At 36.2% G+C, this 23577-nt stretch overlaps 1 protein-coding gene across 1 annotated transcript; it reads right to left on the reverse strand.

The window, feature by feature from the left end:
- Positions 1 to 147: 147 nt before the first annotated feature.
- On the reverse strand, positions 148 to 23119 carry LOC129265463 (tRNA (adenine(58)-N(1))-methyltransferase non-catalytic subunit TRM6-like). The gene is made up of 11 exons (XM_064102090.1): positions 22456 to 23119; positions 13898 to 14037; positions 13119 to 13222; positions 8894 to 8985; positions 8438 to 8521; positions 7621 to 7745; positions 6248 to 6894; positions 5663 to 5772; positions 4825 to 4927; positions 3927 to 4013; positions 148 to 3524 (listed from the first exon to the last, which is right to left on the reverse strand). Exons 1-11 carry the CDS (start codon positions 22542 to 22544, stop codon positions 3441 to 3443), a joined length of 1665 nt encoding a protein of 554 aa, XP_063958160.1. The 5' UTR covers positions 22545 to 23119; the 3' UTR covers positions 148 to 3440.
- Between the last annotated feature and the right edge of the window lie 458 nt (positions 23120 to 23577).

Consider the following 23577-nt stretch of genomic DNA (forward strand, 5'->3'; position numbering starts at 1 on the left):
AAAATGTTATCCTGAAGCTCGAAACTGCTTTGTATATCTTACAAGGCAGTTATAGGTTTCTTCTCCCATAGAATTTTGTAAACAGTGAGGATACACACATGGAAAACATGTGACACTCCACAAATTTAGAAATGAAAAATGATCACAAATATATTTTCCATAAAATTGTAGTCCTTTTAATATTGACAAATGCAGTTAACATATGTACAATTGTTCTGCAGGTCACCCAGTTCTTTGCATCTTCTTTAGGTACATGGGAACAGGAGGTACATCCTGCTTTGTCCTATCATTAATACTTAATAACCTCTGATAGAGCCTGATCTTCAACATTTTGCATGTTTGTTACGATTTAGAAAAGGCATACAATAATTAGGAATTTCTAAATGCTATTTTGCTTGGAATAAATGAACATTGAATTTTGAATAAAAACTTGAAGGTCCACTACAAATCATATCCATAGCCAATACACATTTCCTTGAAAAATCTATATTCATTTTTTAAAACCTCATTTAATAATAATGGACTTGCCAATTTGATTAAGGTAAACAGATATTGTGATAACTCAATTTATTCTATTTTTTGTCATTATACAAGGCGATCTGGGCCCCATTTCATAAAAAGTTGATTTGACAGCAAGTCTTACTGGAATGTCAACTACCATGACAACAATTAGAACTATACTTCCTGCTTGGCTCTTCCAATGAAAGTTGATATTCCAGCAAGAGCTGTTTTCGTAGCAACATTTTATGAAATGGGACCCGGGTATTTCAACTTCACTTACTTGATGAAAACTTAATCAATATGAAGATTATTGAATAAAATAAACTGAACATGACATACAATTTAACAATAAAAACACAGCCTTGTACTTTCCTTGTAATCTTTGTTCCTGAGTTATATTTAGTCATTAAGAGGATATGAAATCAGGTGATAAACTATTCTCTATTTGTCATAAATTGTCAAAATACTTTTTTAATGCATTTTTACCAATTTCTCTTTTGAAATGTATTTTTTCAGTCATGAATATATAAAACACAAAATTTACTTTAAAAAAAATTATAAAATCTCCAGTTCCAACTCTTGATTAAATTCAAATAGTGTTCTGTTTCTTCATGAACCACTCTTTGCTAAATAAATGCAAACATTTGATGCAGATATTAATTAGAAATACCATATTGTACATGAACCTAACCTTAGGGCTTTGGTACTGTATATATCTGAATTTATTCAAGAAGTTGGTTTAACATCGTCAAACTCTTGTTTCAGTAAAAAGTTTACAATTCTCAAATCTTATAAAAAGCTTGTTAAAATGTAGGCTTATGCAAGTTTTTCTTTTAGGATAAATTACATTGAAATTCGATTTTTTCTTTTATACCAATAATATATTGTAAAAACCTCTAACACTCCATTTCAGATATAGAAATCTCTTAATGAAAGGTCTTATGTTGGCTTTATTGTACAAAACATTATGTTCACTATTAAAGTAACATTGTACCAGAACAAGCAATACAACTCTACTCAAGATGTCCAGAATTTTCGGTCATTATAATTGCAGCTATGCACTAAAGAATTGAAGAATTATTGTGTGGGACTATTCATTAAATCTGCAGAACTCAAATTTTATCATTCTGCTGTTATTCAAATCCAAATCACAACAAATCTTCTGAATATGCAGTGTTGTGCACGGCCTTGTATGATAAACCAGAGAAATGTGTTCATTTTACTTAGGTATTCAATCCTCTTCATTCAAAATTGGTCAATACCTGGTTCTAGAACTTTATCAGAATAACCAATGTTGGTATAAACTGTTGCTAAATAGTATATGATCTTGGAAGGTTAAAGTGATTGGTTAACATTGGTTTGACTTTTAAAAAATCTGAGCTAGAAGGTCACACTTGTCACCTGTGTCTGTGATATGTTACAAAAATGAAGCCCGGAAAAATTGCGTTCGAAAATAATTATTTAGCGCTTCAAAACTTGAAATATAAAGTGACCGTAAACACCATCTTAATTTCATCCCATACACTTATGTGTACTATTTAGGCGTCTATAAGACGCCTATTTACAAAATCGGGGTTTGCCTTGTAGTTTTAGCTTTTCACTCTCAATAATGGTTGTTTTCAGGGTTTATTAGTTCTAATACATGCACTTGTACACATGTTTCATCTTGGTTTGAGAATTTTTTAAATCGGCTGCTCACAAAGTTAAACAATACCTTTAATCAGAGGAAACTGGGCATTCATTCACACAAACAAAATCAACCCATCCTGAAATTTAGTGCAAATATTCAATAACATTATTACTCAAATGAATTTGAAAAAAAAAAACAGTATAATGATTGGTCTTGTAGGATAAATGAGAAAAAAATGAGTAGAATCATATCATCTAAATGAAAAATACCAACCAAGTTTAAGCAATATTTTTGTTTTTTTTAAAAGAGTCAAAGATAAAAAAATTAATTTTGTATGTCAAGCTCTATTCCAACCTTGCTGTTAAGTGCTTGGATACTCCAGTCAGATTAATTACCCCTTTAAATGCAGATTTGAGGATCATTCCGACATGTCACAACATAGCTAATCAACAATGCTCACCAATATTAGTGTACAAAGTCAATTGAAAATGAGATGTAAAAAGGCTGCAGAGGAAGGATTTTGTTTGTTGCCCATATTAAAAAGTTGCATCAGGAATAAATTCTTTAAAAAATATTAGAGCAATACAGGCTCTGTCCCTAGTTACATAGACAAACGATATCTCATGGGTTGTGGCTCAATGGCTCATGATTTTTACCGCAACTGACATGGTATAACAAAATCAATTATGACACAATAGTTGGCTTTCGCAAACAGGACGGGAATGGATCATCCGGAAAAATCTCAGCAGGGGGTACCCCAATCTCAAGAAATTCCCCCGTACTGCCGAGATGTACAACAGTACTGAGTCAAACTAGTGTTCAATTCGGCCACGATACCTGGGCATGGAATTAGCCAATCAGGGCTGTTGTTGCAATTGTGTGCGAAAAAGTAAACAAGATTCATGCATGGCATGCATAAAAGTATGTGCATAGTGCTAGCAAAGTTCATGTGTTATTATGCTGTAATTTCTGTAAACAAATTGGCGTTTTGTATACACAACTGCAAAACTGAGATTTGGCCGAGACAGGAAGTTTGTTTGGGTACGATCGCAGTTGACTGACCTCCCTGCATTAGAGGCTCCCGTCACCATCTGCGAAAGGCCGAAAGCCCGCTAATAATATTGTCCATAAAACTGGTCAATTCTCAAAACTTGAAGCAAATAATGCACCTTCAATACATGAACTGGGGCTATTTGTCTCGACATGTTTTAAAAAAAAGTATTGCTAAGTCTTCTTAGCTGCATCGAATCAAAAGGAGGCTTTGCTTGCAATCTTGACTGAGGTCTTCAATCAGTGAACGTCTCATCTCTCACTTTCCTACATGCATCCCAGTGAGTATGTATCCTCCTGCATGGTTCATTGAAATCATGGGGTGTGTCCTGTCTGGTAGTACCTAGGAAAGAGTTGAGGTCAAGATGGGGTATAGGGTTGGAGGGATTGATCATTTTATTTTCAATTTTGTAAAAAAATGCATTTTACAAACCATACACTTTGAGAGCACAATCCAATCTATAGGGTTTTTTATTTCATTTTCATTTATTTTGAACGAAAAAAAAAAAAACCTATCACAATCCCACCTACATGTATGTAGCATTTATATGATATTTCATCAAGGCAATACAAATAGATAGCTCTACACTGCATCTGTCATTCAAACAAAGCAATATCCAGATGAAAATGTAGATGCTAAAGTTAAACACACTCATTTTGGTTTTGCCCCAACACCAGTACAAGCTTTTAACGTTAAACTTGAAATCACCGGATGTCTAAATTGATGACTAAGGGTACAACTCACTTGGTATTCTCTATGCCATGTTTCTGTTATGTTGAGATTGATAACTCCTCCCATCTCACGAAGCTTCACATAACATTCTACAAGAGCCTATGGAGAAAATAATAGAGAATTAGTTGATTGATGAACAAAAGACTGAATAAAGGATTGGACAGCAACATAGAACAGAGGGAACATGTGGAGAGAGATATAGATACATGAAGTATCTAAATAAATGGTAATCAGATCAACTCCTTCCAATATGCATACAAGAATAAAGATCGAAAATGATCCCTTAAACAGACCTTCGCTTATTACGAGAACAAAGTATTTCAATCTCTGTGACCATTGAACTTTTGACACTACAATCTAAGATCCATGTCACTCCCATATGCATACATAAGTAAGTTTTAATCCTCAAATTGCCCTAAGTTATCGCAAAAACATTTTCTGGTACATACTGAACTCTGTGACCTTTGACCTTTTATCTTGTAACCACCAAATTTAGTTTAGATCATCCACATGCCTAAATGCATATATTAACCTGCATACAGTAAACTAGTTTGAAGTTGATCCATCTAATGCTTCTTTAATAATTGTGAGAATGAAGATGGGGGTGGATGGGCAACCTGAAAAATAATGGCTTCGGCAACCACCTCTCAAGGTGTGTGCATAAAAGCTGATACAAATAGGAAAATAATGTTTTATTGATCAGGTACAGATAAAGAAACAGTGTAAAATACAGCACAAGTATACTTTTGATAATAAACATCAAAAGATGGCCTATGACTTGATTACATGTAAGTAGGCCAGATGAACATACAAAGACAAGACATACTAAGATGAAGGTGAAACAATAAAAGGAAGAAATATGACTCAAGGATGACCTAAGTGGAGAGAAAAGCTAAAAAAAAGTGTTTACCTCTTTATAGGGAGAGAAGACAGCAAAAGGCCTTGATAAACCTAGATGGTCAATGAGCGCTAAAAGAATAGGGGCAGGGTGGAACTTTGTTGCAATCAATAACCTGTTTGGTAGAAAAAAATAATTATTATTTTTCACTTTGATTTTAATTCAAAGTTATTTAATTCTCTATTTGTAAAAAGCATATTATGAATGGGATGAACATGTAACATTTAGAAAAAAAAAGAGAAAATGACATGGGAAGGATATAAATAAAGATCCAAGGCCATATACAGACATAATTCCCAAAACATAACATACATGTAGTTAATGAAGAAACAAACAACATCAAGTGAAAATCTAATAATTTACTTCATTATGCCAGATAAAATAACTATATAGGTCTTAAAGAAAGAAACAGCTGAACCTTTTATAGTTGAAAGAATTACTGCCCAGCATTCTTATAATTCCTTCAGATTATCAATTCACACAGAGAATATAGCATAAACTAATACATGATAGTAACAATATTAAACAGGAACAAATATCATTGATCCAAGAAATGTAATCATTATTTTAAGTAACGATTCTCCACTGGCCTATGACATAAAACAAATTTAAAGTTTGAGCACAGCTTTAATTTTGGATGACCAAACATAAACTCAAAAAGAAGCATGAACTTGAGACTTGTGCTGGATCAAACACCATTTTTATTACTAGAACCAGTAATTGCTAAAGTTTACAGCAGTTGAATTCATTTGTGTTGATTACTCAATAAATGAATGAAAAATTGCAAAATCTTGAGTTTGTCACTTTAAGGTATATTGTCTGAACAGATGTTGATATCATTGGAACTTACGTATCCATATTTTTCTCCAGCAGCAGCTCAGTCGTTTTTGCCATTTGATCAAGCTTCTGCCTTTTTCTTTCTCTTCTCGTCTCACCGTCTGAATCCAGAAATTTCATGAACTGTCAAATTGAACGAGATATAATTACAGGAGAAAACATTAAACCAGATATTATGTATGTATTACATCATACAGAATAATAGAAAGAGAGAGAGAGAGAGGGGAGGGGAGGCCCAGACAGAAAGAGACACACATACATAAGAGAGAGGTATATATATATATAGGGAGTGAGAAAGCATTGTGTATGTATGTGCTTGGTAATATAATTTAGCAATATTTATAGATGGAAATGAAATCATGGATTTAATGTCTGTTTTAACCCATTTTCAGCTACTAAATATTCATGGTATTTTTCAAAGACGTACAATATTTCATTAGAGATCTATTACGCTAATTTTTTAAAAAAATAACCGATGATCCTCTTATAAAGCATCTAAATTCAATAAGTGAGTGATATACGTAAAAATTTATCATGGGATATATGAATTGGACTATCATAAACTCAAAAGGAAATTGAGTTCCTTAACAAAATTTACCCTGGCTGTTCTCTTCTGTGCTTTGTCTGTAGGTAATAAAGTGACGCCTGATGTTTGCTCCTCTTGCTTCTTATCAGCTGCATCTGTTGCTATGGAAACCCCTTCACTGGTTCCAGTGATGCGATCTTCTGCATCTAATGACACAACTCCATTTCCTTCCTCTGGTTTGGCTATTACTGCATCATTCTCACCAGTAACAGAATCTGGTAAACAGTTTTTGCTAGAGTCTGTTACCAAGGCAACAGGTTCTTTTAAATGATCACATTCTTTTTTGGTTACATTGTTTTCTGTCTCGTTGGCGGTAAGGTCCTTAGATTTCTCTGGTGTGGCTGATGATTCTGCAGCATTATTTTGACCAGCAACAACATCTGGGTTATCGTTTGTGTTTGAGTCTGTTTCCATAGCAACTGGTTCCTCTGAAAGATCACATCCTTTGTTTATTACTTCATCTTCTTTCTGGCTTGTATTCAGATCTTTAGATTCTGCACTAATCGTCTCAACTGGTTTCTTTAGGATGAGTTTTTCATGGAAATCTCTGAGATTGAATGGCCTTATCATTTCTTTGCTTTCTTGTGGAAAGTTGAAAGCTTGGAGTGCAGAATTCATAGGCCCGTCTTCGGAATGAAAATGGACAACTGTCCCTTTACCTAAAGAAAAAGAATCAATATGAACATGGTGATTATTTCAATGATTCACTTTATTTCTGTAATTTGGAGTGAAGAGACAGAGTGAGCAACAAGAGCGTGATATAAGACAGGAGTGCTTAATAAGAACCTACTAATATCCTATCATAATTATTGCACAATGTTTATTCGTATGATAAGAACAATTAAAATTGAACTGCAAATTGTATACCAGCTGAAAATACAATACTACAATTAATATGTGTACTAGCTCTGTAATAGCTCTAAAGAAAGAAATTAAATAATTACAAGTGCAAATATATGTGATATCATTGGAAAAAGTCTGTAGTGTCATTTTGCCAGAAGTATCAGCTTAATAAAGAACTGCTTCTATTGAGCAAATCACCCTTTTATACTACAGGGCAAGTGATATATTATTTTTAGAGAACAGAATTAATAAAAAAAGATAGAAAAGATTTTGTGCATGGCTGACATGGCAGTATCTGCCATATTGTACCCCAACTAGAGACAAGCTGCCAAACTCTCCTAATCAATGGCTCTAGAAACCTGTCACAAAAATATGGCTCCAAAACATAAGTATAACCTCAAGTCTATAGCAAACTACATGTATGTACAAAAAGTTATAATTAATCTTAAATCATACATATCTCTTATGTAACAGTGTTCTGCCCTATCGCCTACTACAGTGGTCACACAAAGAGTGCTTTGTCACTAATCAGGAAACCTCACCTCCAAGTCTTTCCATGATGGCTGCCACCAGCAGACCGTGACAGTGTTCTAAAACCATCACTTTCATTCCAGATTGTACATTGGCGGCTGTCAGGAGCTGGGCCATTGTGTCAATGCGGATTTGTCTAAAATAGCAAAGTTAATGAAAATGATAATTAGGATTGTACAACAAACACAACATATTATTGTAATGGTGGTGATGATAGTTCTACTCCAACTTCTCCTCATTGTCATTAGCCTGTGATGATAACAATAATGTTTAGGGTATACATGACGACAACAGCAGCAATAATACAGATGATCCTACTACTAATACTTCTACTTCTACTACTACTTCTACCACTACTACTTCTTCTTCTGCTGCTGCTGCTGCTGCTGCTGCTGCTGCTACTACTACTACTAGTAGTACTACTACTTCTACTACAACTACAACTAATACTTCTACTACTGCAACTGCAACTACTACTACTACTACTACTACTACTACTACTACTACTACTACTACTACTACTACTACTACTACTACTACTACTACTACTACTACTACTACTACTACTACTACTACTAATACTACTACTACTACTACTACTACTACTACTACTACCACCACTACTACTACTTCTACTACTTCTACTTCTACTACTGCAACTGCAACTACTACTACTACTACTACTACTACTACTACTACTACTACTACTACTACTACTACTACTACTAACATTAAAAACAATTTCTTATACTATAACTCCAAATTTAAAGTGTATTGCCATATAACAATAGGATATTTATTATCATTGACATATAAATGCAAACTTACATGACTTTTGATGGTGCTCTGTTGAAATACATCTCGCACATGAGTCTTGTACACGGCCGAAGTACCACAAATCTCAGGATATGCCTTGAGAAATGATATACAGTAAATTCAATGTTATTGAAATATGCTGAATATAAACATAACTGAATTAATTTTTCATTTATTATTCAGCACCTTTAGAGTAATATAGTCACCATTTCAGTTGTATTCATCACCTTGTGTAGCAATTATCACATGAAATTAATGAAACATTCTTCATAGATCTAATAATGAAATTTGAAATTTGAGAAATTTCCCAACAATTTTAACTGGTAAATGATTGTACTATATTGGCATGCAAAAGACTATCCATTTCCTTGTTCACGAACGAAGTATGTTAAAATATAGATAACACATGGAGTTGAAATCTATTAGGACATACTAGAAATAGATTGATTCTTTCAGCTTTGAACTTACTTGTTTCTTTTCTTTTTGAGGTACTTTGCTTTGGAATATACAGTTCTCTCATTGAAGGAAGAGCTATTCTCAATCAATTGGTCAATTATCTCCTGAACATCAAGATCAAGAAGGTTAAAGAATAGAAGCATGGTAATAACATCAGGGTATCATAAGATGGTTGTGATTATTACTGATATACAGTCATATCTTTAATGGTTTTTTTAACAACACATTACAATGATCCACAGATACAACAAATTTAACTTACAATTCAAGGTTATAGTAGGGGAGATCGGGGTTAGTTGGAACGCGGGGTAAGTTGAAACATTGTAATTTTCTTTAACGCCTTTAAATATATTTATGCAATACTGCCCTCAATTTATTGCCATTATCAACAGCCATCCACCATATTACAGACAACACATGTGCTACAATGTACAAGCCTGGTGAAGTTAGAAAGGAATTTTTGTTTTTTCACCTTCTGAGTAATTGTTTCTCTCTCAAAAATGTTTTATTATCTCAGAGAAGTTTATAGATCAAGTTGGCCAATTTGGGGGTATAATAGACACTTATACCAAGCTACATAATAAAGTTATTAATATGCCATGGTGAAGTCCCTTATTTGTGCTGTAAGCTTATAAATGTCAAATGGGCATATGGGGTTAGTTGGAACAAAATTGAAGGGGCTAGTTGGAACATGTTCCAGGTACCCCAAACATAATTATGAATAAAAACATTGGATATGAGAAAAAAAATGTATACAGTATTTCACACTCTTTTGAACATGTATTGAATTTGAATTTGAATTTATTAACAAACTTCATTCATATGGCATGAATATTTTGTTTTAAAATATATACAATGATAACATAAACATTCATAACTGTATGTACCATGCTTGCTTTGTTTCTCAGTTAGGTCTGAGTGTGCATGTAAGGCCTATTTTAGGCCCCTAATGTAATATCAACCATTATCAAACTGGGGGGGGGGGGTCGATTTGAGCGCCCCCCCTCGACAAATTTTGTCACTAAGCCGTCGCGTGAATATTTTTTTGACCGCACCACTGGCTGACTTTTTACTTTGAAGTCTTGCGCATCATTTGAGACCAAATTTGGGATGCCAAGATGCGCGGTTTCGAAATTACGCAACATTTTGTACATGCATGTCAGATCCAAAATTGCTCAAAAACGTGATTCCATGTACAAGGTAAATGCAAATTGTGTTTTTAAACCAAAAATCATAAATGTATGATTATTTTTACTTTTGTTGGTTCAAAACTTCAAATGGATTAATTTTATGCTATTTATGATCGCAAAAGGGTCACCGACAAAGTTCATTGGAAAATAACAACAAGTGGAACGCCTCTGGCAGTCTCGCCTGCATTACGCAATTTAATATAGCAGCAGTGCTAACTTTGAAAACTACTATAAAATAATCATTCACAAAAACATCATTCATATAATGACATAATACCACGTTCATTGACCATAAATGACATTTGAACGGAGACTTAAGACTGTCAACTACACCCATGTCTACATTTCCTTCACTCTATCCATAAACTTTCAAAGTTATGATGGCACTTCAACAATTACCCCAACATGGCCTAAGTTTATTGACCTTAACTGACCTTTGACTTGGTTTTGTGACCTGAAACTCACAGGGGATGTTCAGTGATGCTTGATTACTGTTATATCCCAAGTTTTATGAACTAGATCCATAAACTTTCAGAGTTAGGATGGTAATTCAACAAATAACCCCAACACGTCCAAAGTTAATTGACCTTTAATGACCTTTGACCATGGTCATGTGACCTGAAACTCGTACAGGATGTTCAGTGATACTCGATTACTCTTATGTCCAAGTTTCATGAACTAGATCCATAAACTTTCAGAGTTAGGATGGTAATTTAACATATACCCCCAACACGGCCAAAGTTCATTGACTATGGTCATGTGACCTGAAACTCGCACAGGATATTCAGTGGTACTTGATTAACCTAATGTCCAAGTTTCATGAACTAAATCCATAAATTTTCAAAGTTATGATAATAATTCAACAAATACCCCCAACTTGACCAAAGTTCATTGACCCTAAATGACCTTTGACCTTGGTCATGTGACCTGAAACTCAAGCAGAATGTTCACTAATACTTGATTAACCTTATGCCCAAGTTTCATGAACTAGGTCCATATACTTTCTAAGTTATGATGTCATTTCAAAAACTTAACCTTCGGTTAAGATTTTGAAAATAATTTTCCCAACATGGTCTAAGTTCATTGACCCTAAATGACCTTTGACCTTGGTCATGTGACCTGAAACTCAGGCAGGATGTTCAGTAATACTTGATTAACCTTATGTCCAAATTTCATGAACTAGGTCCATATACTTTTTAAGTTATGATGTCATTTCAAAAACTTAACCTTAGGTTAAGATTTGATGTTGACGCCGCCGCCGCCGCCGTCGCCGTCGGAAAAGCGGCGCCTATAGTCTCGCTCTGCTATGCAGGCGAGACAAAAACGAAACAAAGGTTAAAAAAACAAAGGAATACAAATAAAAAAATACATAAGAAATTATATTTTTTGCAATTTTTCGTAGATATTTGTTATTAATGTAAACATTGATACTCTTGCCAAAAATTAGCATTCTACTAGCTAAATAAATTGAATTAAGGCAAAAACATACAAAAAAAAACATACAAAAATTTAGGGCAAATTTTGTATGCTTATTTGCATAAAATTAATTAGAAAATATGAACAATTAGTTTTACATGTACATGAAATTGCTGATACATTTAATTGCATGTAAAATCATGCGCACACAAATACGTGGAATTCTACTACACAGTTGGCTTGTGTGAGTGGCTGTATAATAGAAAACATAAAGTTCAACAAATCAGAATACACACCTTTAATATTTTGAACTTGTAAAAAATAAAGCAAATAGGCTAAAATCATGTAATATTACAGTTGTAAGTAGTTTTAGTATAATGCTTAATTGACCATGCAGTGTTCCAACTTACCCCATACCATGTTCCAACTTACCCCGTATATGGGGTAAGTTGGAACGCTTGCGATGGTCTTGTTCAAGGTGAATTTTTTCCAGTAACCATCATAGAGTTAAAAAAAATTATGGGGTACATTTGAAGCCCTTAGATATATGCTTTAAGTTGATATATTGATTGTTTCTCAAATAAATTATATTTGGATTTTACAGCCATTTTAGTCAAATATGTTCCAACTAACTCCGATCTCCCCTATATTTCGCATTCAAATGAGGTTACATCATAAAGGCTGCCAACCTTGTGAAACCATAAAAATTAATCATAACAGCAAAAAAGGAATTTCCAATAAAAGAGGTAAATTTAGGCAATCAGGTTTTAAGGTTTGTGTTGACAAATGGAATTGCCCCTCTATATCTCTATTTCATAAATCTTACACAAATATGTTTGTGTAAGATTTATGAAATAGAGATATAGAGGGGCAATTCCATAAAATATTCAACCATTTTGTACGTCTGACCCCCATTTTTCTCAATTCTTACTTCACTTAAAAAACTGACCAAGTCATGGTCATTTGAGAACATTAAAGACTGTCATATGAACCAGAAATCAGCGACAGAAACTTTCATGAAGGCCTCACATACATGGTGTCAGATGTACACATTTTATGGAATTGCCCAGAGATGATTTTTCTTATAAATTCTGAGGAAAAAAACTTACCTATGCTGTAATTTGGTTGCATAAATGTTTTATGGCATAAATCATAATGGTTGGCTGCTTTCTATCAGGGCATACAATCATTTTGTTCACTAAAAGTTGTGATATTGCACTGACTCTTGCAATTGATAATGTACACTGTACACTTTTTTAAAAAGAATTCCAGAATTGTAATTTCAATTTAATAGGATGCTTTCCATATATTTTTGGTGGCTCTGCGAAAAGTGTAGCACAAAGATAATATTAAACAGTTTCCATGACATTTGCTTTGGCGACAATTGCTCCAATTGCGAATCTGCACGTTAAGCCAAATATAAAACCTAACCTCCAAATCTAAATAAACCCTAATGCTAATCTTTACCATATGCTGAACCAAAAATTATATTACAACCTAACCCTCAGTCCTCAACCCTATATGCTCTGAGATATTAAGACCTGAGCAAATGTCGCAGGAGCATATATATTAGGTCACCACTGAAAAAGATACTGAAAAACAGTAAAAGTACCTATCAGTACTAAATTTACCTGTCCACTCTTCCCTTGTCCCTTGAGATCCATGATATCATCTTTATCAAGCTTTTGGGAAGAATCATCACCAAATATACCTCTATTATCAGCACCTCCTTTATCTATGATAAAAATAGTATTAATTTAGTTTGTGGATTGTCTTAATGCAGTGATACAATACAATCTAAGACTTCAAAGTGAATGGATGAAAGCCAATTCTGTCATTCAAATGTGCATACAATTTGTAAGTCAAACAATAACCCTCTCACCCAAGCTAATGGTTGACTTTACATTACAATGCCACTTATTTTTTTTTTAATCATTTTAGAACGACAAGAAAAATATTCTCCAGAAAATGGTTTTAGCCTGGGTTAAAGTTGTCATCTACTTGATTTATATAGCCTACTAGGCTTAAAGATGATAGAATTGAGGAAATTATGGAAACTGCTTACCGTAGTGCTTTGCATTGACCAAAATTGAAGACTTCAAATACTAAATCATTAGAAAGTGCATAAGTGAGTAAGGATGAAAGAAGAGAAGAGAGAGAAAAAAAAGCAAACAAGAAAATGATCAGGATGGGGTAAAAACCTGTAGTAATGAAAATGAGGTATTATTGCTGGGGATATTGGAATTAGTCCTACATCTAATCAAATTGATAAAATTCCTCCATAGTCCCTGTTCACGATACCATAAAACAAGAGCTCATAAACTGAAAGCTTGACTCCTGGCATTGACAGCAGTCTTTAGGTGATGAGGGAAGAAGGTTTAATAATTCAATCTACTACAAATACTAGTACCTATCTGTTGAGCCAAGTCTTGTGATGTTGTCTTCTCAAGAACTTGTACAAGATTGTTTCCCTGAAGCTCCCATGTAGAACCATAGGGATGACCAATGACGGGGGCAAGAGAAAAATGCCTTTTCTCCAGAACTGCTTTCCTACGAACAACAAAAACAATATAGTATTGAGAATAATGAAGCAGAATTTATTATTGCACTGGTCTTTCATCTATACCCAGTAGTTGTGTGTCTGGACGGGTTGGGTGTCCAGACGCATGACTTTTTACTCTAAATTTTGAAAAGTTTACAAGCAATGTCTTTGGGTTTTTTTAGCACAGAATGTAAGAAAATATTATAAAGAACAAATATTGATGGTGATAAGAACTATTCAACAATTGGCTTATTCTTGGGTTGAAAAAATTCAAATTTCAAATAAAAAACACTCAACACAACAGTTAACACATAAGTTTCATAAAAGCACATTCTTCATTCTATATTTGCAATTAATCAAGTCTCAAGTCAGTCATGATTGTTGGAAATAATATATATTCTGAACTGCTGTGCTGCCATTAACAAGTTATCGTACAGGGGCCTTATCGTCATTCAAGTCACTGGGGACAAACTTGAGACACTCCTCAAATATGAGCAATCTTTCAATGAAATCCACGGGTGGAAGATTTTCAAAAGAAATCTATTGTTCGCGATGCGAAACGGTGCGAAGCTTCTCATAGAATGGGGACTACTTCCTTCCACCTCACATTTTCCCATTGACACAATAAGTCAATAACAACTGACTCGGACACTTTTTCAAACAACAAAAATAGTATTTTTCTTTTCTCTCCTGTGGCTGTATATTCTTCCAAGTTGATGAAACAATGATAATAACACTAAATAAAACAAAATTAATCACACTAAAAACACTATTTAACTGTCTAATTACTCCTTGTGATCCGAGTCCCCTTCCCATGTTGAGACTACCAATTTCCCCATAGGAGGAGACTCGGATAACGAGTAATAGCATATTACTCGTTATCCGAGTCCCCTCCTATAAGATGGAAAATTGGCAGTCTCAACATGGGACGGGGACTCAGATCACGAGGAGTGATAAGACAGTTAAATAGTGTTTTTAAAGTGATTTTCATTGATTTTTATGATTATTATTATCGAAAATATTCATTTATCATCTCTAGGAAACTGTCTAAAGTGGCAGAGTGGTTTTGAAGAGGAGTGAAATGAGGGATAGATGAATATCAACGGGTTAATTGCCGTTTTATTTTTAGGAGAGGGAACTTGGATCACGAGTTATAGTACTCCTAGTTATCCAAGTCCCCTCCTATGGGAAATTTGACAGTCTTAACACGGGAAGGGACTCGGATCACGAGGAGTAATTAGACAGTTTAAATGGAGTTTTTAATGTGATTTTCATTGTTTCTAATGATTCTTATTATAAAAAATATTCATTTATCATCTCTAGGAAACTGTCTACAAGTGGCAGAGTGGTTTTGAAGAGGAGTGAAATGAGGGGTAGATGAATATCAATGGGTTAATTGCCGTTTTGTATGATAAGGAGAGGGGACTTGGATCACGAGGAGTAGTTTTATAGAGTTTTAATGCAATTCTATTGATTCTAATAATTCATATTATCGAAAATAGGAAACTGTTTTAAAGTGACACAGTGATTTAATTCAGATCAAGGGGGACTTGAATCACGAGGAGTAATTATACAGAAATTCTTTTTACCTGACGAAATAAAGCAATGGAGACTGTTAAGAGGGAGATGCAATTTGATTTATTTAGTTAAAATGTGATAGGCGAAATAAAGCATAATTGATAGAAACATATATATGAAAAGAGATTTATTTAGCATTAAAAGTAGATGAAATAAAGAACTGAAAAAGAAGTAGATGCAATTCTGATTTATTTAGTAAATTAAGAAATAAGAATCGATGAAAATGGAGACTGAAGAGGGATAGGGCTAGATCAAGCCTAGATGAAATTTTGAAGTTTACTTTATTTAGTAAAAACGTAATAGAGGAAATAAAGCAAAGTTTTAATTGTCAGATAAACATGAGACAATCCTGATTTATTTACTATAAAAGTACTAGTTGACGAAATGAAGCAATAGAGCCTGAAAAAGAAGTAGATCTATGCAATTCTGATTTATTTAGTAAGTTAGGAATCAACGAAATAAAGCAATATGGAGACTGAAAAGGGATAGGGCCTTTTGATTTATTTAGTAAAAACGTAGACAAAATAAAGCAAAATTTTAATTGTCAGATAAACATGAAAGAGACAATCCTAGTTAAAGAAACGAAGCAATAGAGACTGAAAAAGAAATAGATGCAATTTTGATTTATTTAGTAAAAACATAGATGAAATAAAGCAAATTTTTTATTGTGAGTATTGTCTGAAGCCACACTGAAAAGTGTCAGCATAAAACAGGCCGATTTTAGGGAAAATATGGCAAATTTTTTCGGGAAATTCAGGCTGCTAGAAAAATGTGATCTGAATTGATTATTAACTTGTGTTTGGCATGTATGGAAAGAGAAATTTCAGGGGCTTCTTTTGACAGTAAGGACAATTTTATAGGATTATTTGAAATAAGGATTTAGCGATAAATTGCAAACCCTTATTTGTGTGTGTGTTGAGATTGCCATTTCCCCTTGCGTTTTCTATGGGAAAATGACATTTCTGTTTTGCACAATTTTTTTCACTTTGTCGCAATTTTTCATTGTGATCTGGTTTCCAAATCTTTATAAAAATCATACCATCAGAAAGAGCATGGAAAATCCTATTTGACTCTTTATGGACAAGTTTTTGGCATTAATAATAAATTTATAACAGCTCTCGGAAGCTAAAAATTTGGATTTGTGTGTGTCCATTTCTTAACTACACAGTCTATGGCAGAGAAATGCTGAAAATTGACCTAATTTCATTCTTCTTTTTTGCAGCCAATAATTTGATTAAAAAAAAAAGTTACATTTCTGTCAGTCTGAAGGTCATTTCTCTTCAAATTCACAAAGAAAATGTGATATTTTCTTTAAAAAAGAAAAATATTTTTTTTCTCCAGACACAATACACTCTACAGTAAGAAACATGAAAAGATTAATATAAATCCTGATTTATTTATATTATGAAAAGTACTAATTGACAAAATAAAGCAATAGAGATTGAAAAGAAGTAGATCTAGTCGACCCGACGCCAATAAAAGGAGACTGAAAAGAGACACGTGACATACATGTATTGCGACTGCGAGGTTGGCCGTAGTCCGTAGATTTTTTGTAGTCGTAGGAGTAGGACGTAGATTACTTACAATCACAGCCAGGTAGGACATGTTTTACGTTGTGAAAAATAGTCCGTGGATCCGAGTCACCAGGGACTTGGATCACGATAATGCCCGTACAGGCCTACATGACGTGATAGAACAGTAGAGGCGCACGGCCAATATGGGAGACTCTCTCCAATAGGGGAGACAATCTCCCACATTGGAGACTTGCTTTGCAAAAGGACAAAAGAAACAACACCAACAAAAGCGTGATTTTTTCCACCCAAAATTTTGTCTCACTGAGGTCAGAAGCCCATTTGTTTTGTGTGTGATTGACAACAAAAATCCTTATCAAAACAAAAGTAGACGGTGAATTTTTAAAGTAGACGGTGAAAAGGGGTAATTTTTCATGAGGAATCTGCTTATCACATTTTTATTTGCCACCAAGTTAATCCTTTTGCAGCAAATGTAAACAAAGGAAATTGGACTCCAAAACTGGAGACTGTCTCTTAAATAAGCTTGTAACCGATTTTGCAATCGGCAACCGATTCCATTCGATTTCACCACAATCGGCAATCACTTGCCGATCTTCGATCATGCCCCTTGAAGGAAAAAATCGAAAATAAAAAATCGGCGTAGATCTGGTTACAGTGCGTGATCGCTCAGAACATATTTCAAGATTGTTTTTGAGGTGCTAGCTATTTACAGGTCGCATTATTCAGGGAGAAAGTCGCGTTATTATCTATGGCAATGTTTAAGGGGATAGATATCTTCTCTTCCAACTCATGGTGATAGCGGATGCCGCCGTGAACTTTGAAAGGTCGTATTACCGACGGAGCTCACTGCGTTACTCTCTTACATCGTTTATGATTATATACATTTTATTTTCAACCTCGTGGTGATAGCGGATGCCGCCGTGAACTTTGAAAGGTCGTATTACCGACGGAGCTCACTGCGCTACTCTCTTACCCCCTTTATAATGATATAAATCTTCTCTTCAACCTCGTGGTGATAGCGGAAGCCGCCGTGAACTTTGAAAGGTCGTATTACCGACGGAGCTCACTGCGCTACTCTCTTACATCGTTTATAATGATATAAATCTTCTCTTCAACCTCGTGGTGATAGCGGACCCCGCCAGAAACTTTTAAAGACTGTACTATTGACAGAGCTTATTGCGTTACTCTCTTACATCATTTATGATGATATTCATTTTATTTTCAACCTCGTGGTGATAGCGGAAGCCGCCGTGAACTTTGAAAGGTCGTATTACCGACGGAGCTCACTGCGCTACTCTCTTACATCGTTTATAATGATATAAATCTTCTCTTCAACCTCATGGTGATAGCGGACCCCGCCATTAACTTTTAAAGACTGTACTATTGACGGAGCTTATTGCGTTGCTCTCTTACATCGTTTATGATGATATTCATTTTATTTTCAACCTCGTGGTGATAGCGGAAGCCGCCGTGAACTTTGAAAGGTCGTATTACCGACGGAGCTCACTGCGCTACTCTCTTACATCGTTTATAATGATATAAATCTTCTCTTCAACCTCGTGGTGATAGCGGACCCCGCCAGAAACTTGTACTATTGACGGAGCTTATTGCGTTACTCTCTTACATCATTTATGATGATATTCATTTTATTTTCAACCTCGTGGTGATAGCGGATGCCGCCGTGAACTTTGAAAGGTCGTACTATTGACGGAGCTCATTGCATTACTCTCTTACATCGTTTATGATGATTTACATTTTATTTTCAACCTCGTGGTGATAGCGGACCCCGCCGTGAACTTTTAAAGATCGTGCTACTGACGGAGCTTATTGCGTTACTCTCTTACATCGTTTATGATGATATACATTTTATTTTCAACCTCGTGGTGATAGCGGATGCCGCCGTGAACTTTGAAAGGTCGTACTATTGACGGAGCTCATTGCGTTACTCTCTTACATCGTTTATGATGATTTACATTTTATTTTCAACCTCGTGGTGATAGCGGACACCGCCGTGAACTTTGAAAGGTCGTACTATTGACGGAGCTCATTGCGTTACTCTCTTACATCGTTTATGATGATTTACATTTTATTTTCAACCTCGTGGTGATAGCGGAAGCCGCCGTGAACTTTGAAAGGTCGTATTACCGACGGAGCTCACTGCGCTACTCTCTTACCCCCTTTATAATGATATAAATCTTCTCTTCAACCTCGTGGTGATAGCGGACCCCGCCATTAACTTTTAAAGACTGTACTATTGACGGAGCTTATTGCGTTGCTCTCTTACATCGTTTATGATGATATTCATTTTATTTTCGACCTCGTGGTGATAGCGGAAGCCGCCGTGAACTTTGAAAGGTCGTATTACCGACGGAGCTCATTGCGTTACTCTCTTACATCGTTTATGATGATTTACATTTTATTTTCAACCTCGTGGTGATAGCGGACCCCGCCGTGAACTTTGAAAGGTCGTACTATTGACGGAGCTCATTGCGTTACTCTCTTACATCGTTTATGATGATTTACATTTTATTTTCAACCTCGTGGTGATAGCGGAAGCCGCCGTGAACTTTGAAAGGTCGTATTACCGACGGAGCTCACTGCGCTACTCTCTTACCCCCTTTATAATGATATAAATCTTCTCTTCAACCTCGTGGTGATAGCGGACCCCGCCATTAACTTTTAAAGACTGTACTATTGACGGAGCTTATTGCGTTGCTCTCTTACATCGTTTATGATGATATTCATTTTATTTTCAACCTCGTGGTGATAGCGGATGCCGCCGTGAACTTTGAAAGGTCGTACTATTGACGGAGCTCTTTGCATTACTCTCTTACATCGTTTATGATGATTTACATTTTATTTTCAACCTCGTGGTGATAGCGGACCCCGCCGTGAACTTTTAAAGATCGTGCTACTGACGGAGCTTATTGCGTTACTCTCTTACATCGTTTATGATGATATACATTTTATTTTCAACCTCGTGGTGATAGCGGATGCCGCCGTGAACTTTGAAAGGTCGTACTATTGACGGAGCTCATTGCGTTACTCTCTTACATCGTTTATGATGATTTACATTTTATTTTCAACCTCGTGGTGATAGCGGACCCCGCCGTGAACTTCAAATTGATTTGAAAACGCTAGCTACCCACATGACCCAAAACATTTTAATAACATATTTCAAATCATCGTGCGTGCTTGCGTCGTCTACTTCATTTTAATTGCACTTAATTGCGACTTTAAGATGATGCGTCGTAAGAGATCATTCCAATAATTCTAAATCGCTAGCACCTAAAAATACTTCTAAAAGATGTCCCGCCGATCGTTCATTAACCTGTGATCTATGAGAAATATTTTCATTTTATTTTCCTTTGCGCCTTTGCTCGGAAGATGCGTCTTTCGTTTATCTTTCTAATAAAAATCACTCGGTTTATTTTAAAGCAATAACACCTCAAAACCCCTGGCTTTAAAACATGTTCCATACGATCGCGCATGTTGGCGACTTCCATTCCAATGCATTCGTCTTTGTGACTTTGTCAGGAAGATGCGCGTGACCGCGAACAACATTTTGATGTATTCCTTTGTTTTTAAACATCGCCGATTCGATTTTCGATTCGATTTCGATTTTAGAAGCTTAACTGCCGATCCGATTTTTGATCCGATTTACAACATTACTCTTAAATTGGATACCCAAATTCTTTACAAAAGTCTCTGATATTGGAGATAATCTCCCACATTGGAGACAGTCTCCAATATTTATTGGCCGTGCGCCTCTACTGTAGAAGAGTAAAAATGAGCAAAGTACATGAAATCTATCTAGGGCCTATATGGATATTGCACGTTTTCATCTACCTCGAGCGAAGTTCGTGCAGGCTCCACTCCACTTCACTACCGCTACACTATGCTCTACCTACCCGAACTTCGAGACCATGAACTCGATCGGATATTCCGAGTGACAAAAGGTGGGATTTTATGGGGAGAAAATACAAAATTCATGCAACATCACGATCTTTAAAAACAAGTACAACTAATATTCTTACTTTACACAAAGTTTCACTTCTTTTCCTAACCCAGAGAGCTCCGGCCCGCGTAGCGGGCCGGAGCCCAGACGCTCAGTGTGCAAACGGGCATTCAGGTGAGAGTACCGTGAAGTTTGGTCAAAATAATTTTGATAATAAATAATTAAAACAGAAATTAAGCACTTACCACGATTGTATGGATGATAGTCTAACGAGTGGCAGTTTCCTGACATCGAGGCACAGACTGGAACCTCAAAAAACGATCAGTTCTGTCGCGGTGGCTCTCCTTCTTTCAAAATTCATAGCAAAATGGCCGTTCGAGAGGGTGTAGGGCGCATGCGCGAATTTGACAAAGTCTATATGCGCTAGTGCTATACTAGCCTCGGTCTCGATCGGCCATTTTGTGTTGAATTCTGAAAGAGGAGAGCTACCGCGACAGAACTGATCGTTTTTTGAGGTTCCAGTCTGTGCCTCGATGTCAGGAAACTGCCACTCGTTAGACTATCATCCATACAATCGTGGTAAGTGCTTAATTTCTGTTTTAATTATTTATTATCAAAATTATTTTGACCAAACTTCACGGTACTCTCACCTGAATGCCCGTTTGCACACTGAGCGTCTGGGCTCCGGCCCGCTACGCGGGCCGGAGCTCTCTGGGTTATTCTTTTCCATGCTTCTATCAGTCTCAAAATTGATGATTTAGAGCCAACATGAAGTTTCTCACACGTATAAATATTAATGCGCTGCCGACTTCAAAACATCGCATGCGGGAGGGTCTGGTCCGAGCTCGGACCCTCGCGCGCGCGCGCATGCGATGTTCTGAAATTGGCAGCGAATTATAATATTTTACGTGTGAGGCCTGAGGAACTTCATGTTGGCTCTAAATCATCAATTTTGAGACTGATACTGATAGAAGCATGGAAAAGAAGTGAAACTTTGTGTAAAGTAAGAATATTATTAGTTGTAGGCCTACTTGTACATCTACTTGTTTTTAAACTAAAGTAAAGATCGTGATGCGATGTTGCATAAATTTTGTATTTTCTCCCCATAAAATCCCACCTTTTGTCACTCGGAATATCCGATCGAGTTCATGGTCTCGAAGTTCAGGTAGGTGGAGCATAGTGTAGCGGTAGTGTGGAGTGGAGCCTGCACGAACTTCGCTCGAGGTAGTTTTCATCGCCCGTCGCCGTCGGACGCGAGGCGAGCGACCACGATCGTCAGATCATCAAGGCAACTTACAAATATTTGAGTTCATGGGACTGATACTGAAAGATAATGTTTCAAATAAAAAAAAACTCACTCTTTTTTAAGAGCTCTGTACACTCTCAAGGTTTTATCTTTCTTCAGTATGACATTGTCACCCTCCGCTATCAAATTTTGATGATCCATCGAAGTGGATGAATACAAATCACACAAAACAGCTGGATTATTGAATGTGAACACGGCATCTACGACCTCACGAGTTAGTGGATTCTCGGGACAATTTTGTACATGGTAGGCACTTTTGATCCAAGTTTGAAAGGAGACTCGTAAAATGACGTCAGTCTCGCCGATGAATATTCATTAGATCGTGGTCGTGCGTGTTCAATACACACTGCGTGCAGGCATGCAGATAGTTATATGCGAGGAACTTTGGCTCCAGAGACAAGTTGTCAAATAACGTGTGTGTGTGTGCGTGTGTGTACCATCGGCTGGTAGTATGCCATGCTGTCTAAGACTTCAAACGCGTCGGAGAGAGTGCATGGCAATTCGGTAAAACGAAGTTTCCGATACAAAGAGATAATAAAATAACACTATGGACAGTACGCCCGGGGGTGCCACTTACATTGACGAGTGGATACCATGGATACCGTTTCGGTCGCATTGATCTGCTACAATTTTGGTGAAAAGCGGCCGTAGAGCGCTTTTCGACCATCGCCTAAGCGCGAGCGCACCCGGCGGATCGAGGCCGCGCTAGCTGCGTCAGCATGCACGATTGCCCGTTCCATAGGGATGCATACGCATTCACAGAGATATGGAGATCCGTTCCGAGGACCCCCGTTTTCACAAACATTTGTAGTTCCGAAGCCCGTTCCGAGGACCCTCCTTTTTACAATAAGCCCACTCCAAGGCCCCCGTTTTTTGCCTCGCCCGCGGCACACCCCTACCACTTTTTTGGTCGAGTGCCCCCCCGGGGGCACGTTACGTACGTAACGTGATAAGGGTGTCAAAAACACAAAAATATTGAAAAAAGGGTATCTATTTCCAGTACGTTGAGAGGCAAATGTCAGATCAGGGGAGGCAGGAGTACAATCAGGTTTTTTTTAAGGGAAGAATAGTGTAGAATAAAAGGTATTATATATACCCAAATGATCTAGGTGAGGGAAGTGAACAATGATGTTTTTTAAAAAAAGAATGAATATACCTTACCTGAATATTATGG

This window comes from Lytechinus pictus, chromosome 7 (assembly GCF_037042905.1).
Source record: "Lytechinus pictus isolate F3 Inbred chromosome 7, Lp3.0, whole genome shotgun sequence".
Classification (NCBI taxonomy): Eukaryota; Metazoa; Echinodermata; class Echinoidea; order Temnopleuroida; family Toxopneustidae; genus Lytechinus; species Lytechinus pictus.